This window comes from Aplysia californica, unplaced genomic scaffold (assembly GCF_000002075.1).
Source record: "Aplysia californica isolate F4 #8 unplaced genomic scaffold, AplCal3.0 scaffold00057, whole genome shotgun sequence".
Classification (NCBI taxonomy): domain Eukaryota; kingdom Metazoa; phylum Mollusca; class Gastropoda; order Aplysiida; family Aplysiidae; genus Aplysia; species Aplysia californica.
The window spans coordinates 491,614-495,851 of NW_004797327.1; the positions used below are offsets into that span (position 1 = coordinate 491,614).

At 41.3% G+C, this 4,238-nt stretch overlaps 1 protein-coding gene across 1 annotated transcript in view; it reads right to left on the minus strand.

Annotated features, from left to right (window-relative positions):
- The window catches only part of LOC101849909, an 81,314-nt gene extending 77,338 nt beyond the window's left edge, over window positions 1-3,976 (minus strand). The window contains exon 1 of the mRNA XM_005093045.3: window positions 2,003-3,976. Coding sequence (XP_005093102.1) covers window positions 2,003-3,674 — 1,672 coding nt within the window. The 5' untranslated portion in view covers window positions 3,675-3,976. The remainder of the gene's footprint in view (window positions 1-2,002) is intronic.
- Window positions 3,977-4,238: the final 262 nt, after the last annotated feature.

A 4,238-nucleotide genomic window follows, 5' to 3' on the forward strand; every position in this document is an offset into this window, starting at 1 on the left:
ACAATAGAGAGAGAGAGAGAGAGAGAGAGAGAGAGAGAGAGAGTCACCAGAACAACCTGGTTCAAGGGGCAACGTGTTTCACATTCACGTTGACCAAACCAACACATTGAAATAAAAGTCCTTCTTGTTTTCTCGGTAATATTAATAATAATCGGCAAACAGAGAGAACACTTTTAGACAAGAACAATTTCTTTTTTTTAAAGGTGGACCACCCTCCTCCTTCAACCCCAGAACGCGACATCGTTCCCCAGGATCAATAATTATACGTAAATGTTTAAAGAAAGCTACAATACGTTACTTCATCTCTTGTGTGCAGTGATTTTTGTTTTGTCATCCCAATTTGCTGGGGGTGCTATTTGTCTTGCCCTTTGCTTTTTTAGTTTTAATAGTTTTACAGCACTTGCAACACAATAAGGTCATAAGTGCCGAAGAGTAAAGGTGTTACAAGCGAGTAACAAACATAAAAAAGAAGGAGGAGAGAGTTAAAGGGCGATTCTATGTTTGATAGGAGAAAGAAGGAGCAAACCACACCAGAGCACCCTCCAACCACCCACATCCTTTGCTTTTTACACACCAGGAGCAGAAGACAATGAAGTTGAAAAGCTGTGTGTATACATCATTTTAGCCAGCGTGAGCGAGTGCAGTTTGCACTGATGATCATGATAAGCTGAATAAGGGAACACATCACATTTCTGTATTTCGCATCTCAGGTCTTGCCTCAGGGCCAGTAATTGCCCTCATTCTAGGCTATCATACTAAAATAGCCTAGCCCTCATCCCATATTGCCCCCTCCCCCCTCCTACTTCATCTTACACACACACAAATCTGTTTTATCTTATTTTTCTCTCCTCTTGTCCCTCCATTTCCCTCTTTCAACACACACAGACATTACAAATGCCTTCACACCATTATATATTGCATCATCAAACCTGCATTTACATGGCCCTTAAAACTCTGCTAACAACTAAAATTTCTTTTTTTTTTGCAGTACTGTTTACTCCATAGATAACCAGCATTGGCTTTGCATTGTACTTCACCGTGTTTGTGCTCTTACTCCTAAACTATCTGACCAAATTAAAAGAATTTAAAAAGCTAAATTTTATAAAGGTGGTTATTATGGCCACAGGAGGGGGGGGGGGGGGGGGGTCAGAACCAACCCCCCCCCCTCCCCAGAACAATGGAAGTAGAACACTCAGTCAGATAGCATTCTGAAACAACTCACTTTATCATGATCATATGATGAGTGAGAGGAAAACTGACAGTTTATCTTTCAACATGTCCTGTCCTCAGATGAGATTAGATGTACAAGAAAAGGGAAACACACAAGTTGACAAGAGCCATTGGAAGTGAACTGTCAGTACAGTGTCAGACAATGCTAAGTAAAAAAAGACTTAAAAGAATCTTGCGGAAACAGCGTAGTTAGTTATATCATGGACAAGAAGAGCTGTTGATCAATCAAAATTCTTTTGCTTCATGACCCTACAAAGGACTGGTTCTCGATCTTTTATTAAAGACTTTTACACTGCTTATTACAAAGACAATAAAATTGAGTACACCGAGTGTAAATTTTATAATCAATCAAAGCAGTAGTTACTGATAATTTGTTTACATGTGCTCTGTGTTTCCAACTTCAGTCATTCTGCTCGAACTATCTTTATTTAGAAACAACAAAGTAAAAACATCATCATGGAATAGCAAGATTTCACTGAAAGACTACTTGGCTCTACACCAATTGCTGCTTTTACAACGACATCTGCTGTATTAAAACTCAACGAAAAAAAGTGCCTGTTGAAAGGAACAGATGGGGTCATAAAAACCTCTAAGCCACAGCAGAGTTCTTTTGGTGGGCAATGAAGCTTAGAAGACGACCAACAATGCTGATCTGTGTAAGACCTGGTTTTGGTCACTAGACACTAGCTTCGTCTTTTGTAGCATGCCAACTGCTGTGAGTTTAAGATTAAAATACCTGCAAAATGCTATACTATCAATGAGTAACACTTACCAGGAAAAAAGTCAGGTGATGGCGACTGAACTTCCTCTCCTTCTTGTTTCACTTTGCCTTCTTCATCGCTGTGTTTAAAATCAGAATATCCACCATCTGAATCATCATAATCCTCATCCCAATCCAGAACATGAATGTGTTTGTAGTCTTGAACCATATGCTTTGGGGGCTTTGAAACCCTGCCTGAGCGAGTCCTCGGTCTATGCTTTTTCCTTTCCTCTTTTTCTTCTTTCGAAAGCTCAGGGGTGTCAGGATTCCCCTTGTCAGTACCATCTTCTTCTCCGGGAACAGCTGGGACAGCTTGAATGTCTAATTTCCTTTTCCTGTATTGTCGCTTTTGATGAGGTATGCTTGTCTGTTGTTCCTGAGTTGAGGTCGTAGGTCGCACGACTTGGTATGTTTCATGACCACCAGCATTCTGCGCTTTGTGGAGTTCTGATGGATAAATAACCCTGTACATTATCCTTGTGTTGGTTTGAGGATTAAATATTACCGTTCCTCCATTATCTTGTGCATTTTTACTCACATGCTGCTGCTGAACAACTTGCATTATTTGCTGCAGTTGCTCAGTGGATAACTGTTGGACAGGGGTGTAGCGATTTCCTTGCTGAATGATTCGAATTGGATTTTGACTGGACCCAAGAGGCGGCGACGAAGATGATGATACCAGTGTGAAACTCAGGGTGTTATTTTGGTTGGCAGATGATTCTGGACTTGAAGTACCATCTTTCTTTTCCGCTGCAGCCAGCTGTTGTGCCTGGACTTGCTGGATAACGTTTTGCAGCACCTCTTGGGTCATGGTCAAGCCATGTGGGGCTGTCACTCTTATTGCTTGTGGTCGTCCAAGGCCCTCACTCTGAATTATCTGTGTACTTGAGTCTCCTGGCAACATATTGCTGTCTGACTCATGAACAAACTGAGTATCAATTTGCTGAATGAGATTATGGCTTTCACCAGGAAGAAGTCCATTTTCCATGGTAGGAGTTTCAACTGCCTGATGTAGCTGTTCCTGTGATGGCTGAGAAATAATAACAGAACCAGGGATAATATCATTAGACACAGAAATGATCTGGTTCTCTTGGAGTGACCCAACATCAACTGTGTAGGTTCCATTGCTCTCGACGCCCAACACATCTGAATCTGAACCACCGTTCGTCATAAGAGCCTCCGACCCATTGGTGAAAATAGAATCAGTATTATTGACAAGCGCAGATTCGGAACTAGATGAAAGTGTGTTTTCAGCAGATGGAATATTCTGATCTGTAGAGATAACACTAAGACCACTGCTGACTTCCACAGAAGTCTGCCCTGTGTCACAAACTTCTGTTCCTTCTCCAGCCACAGCATAGATGGATCTGATTGTTGAGGAATCAAAGTCATTTGCTTCTACGAGTGCTTGCCGAACTAGTTCATCACTCAAGCCAGATGTAACAACTTGAACTTGATCGCCGTCAACGATTGTGGTTTCATCGCACAACGAGTGTGTGCCTGTGCTATCCAACAGGCCTGGTTCTTGCTCGGGTTCCGCCATGTTTGTTTTGCATTGGCGAAATTTGGTGTTACACACGGGAGTTTTCACTCGAGAAACGACTTGCTGAAGGGCCAAGAATAAGGAAAAAACTAATGTAAACACTCGGAAACAACTTTTACCACATGTAGTATTTCTTTGCATTCATCCCACGCCGCTCAAAGGATAAAGTTTGGCATGTATAGTGTTGACAACGAAAGTGTCATAGTGTGTGTACCTGGCCGCGCGAACACCATAACACAGTGAAAACAGATACTCGAGTACCTGCCGTCAAGTACTCAGGTTCGACTTTTGCAATCCAACATTCACCACAAACCTTCGAATAAGATGCTTAAAAGCCTTCTTGCACAAGGACTTGTCGTACAAATAAGTCAAATAAACAATTATTGAGGCCAATACCTTTCGGAAATTTAGTAAATAAAAACTTTTGTAATTTTATAGTTGAGAATTATCACAGTAATCGTTTTGTCGTAGTCGTGTTATTTCACCACAAGATGGCGCTCTTTCAGCAGAAATTAGAGCTCTTCAGTGTGGTATTGGCAATTCAAGGGAAGTAATACATGTAAATCAAACCTGTAGGTAGAGCTTAGAGGATTCTTTTTCTTGAACATCACGATTTCGAAACGTCTCCAAAACTTAGCCTGTATCGTTGAAACCGAATTCGTAAAACATATCCATTCATTTGGTACTTCAGAGGAGACTGAATAC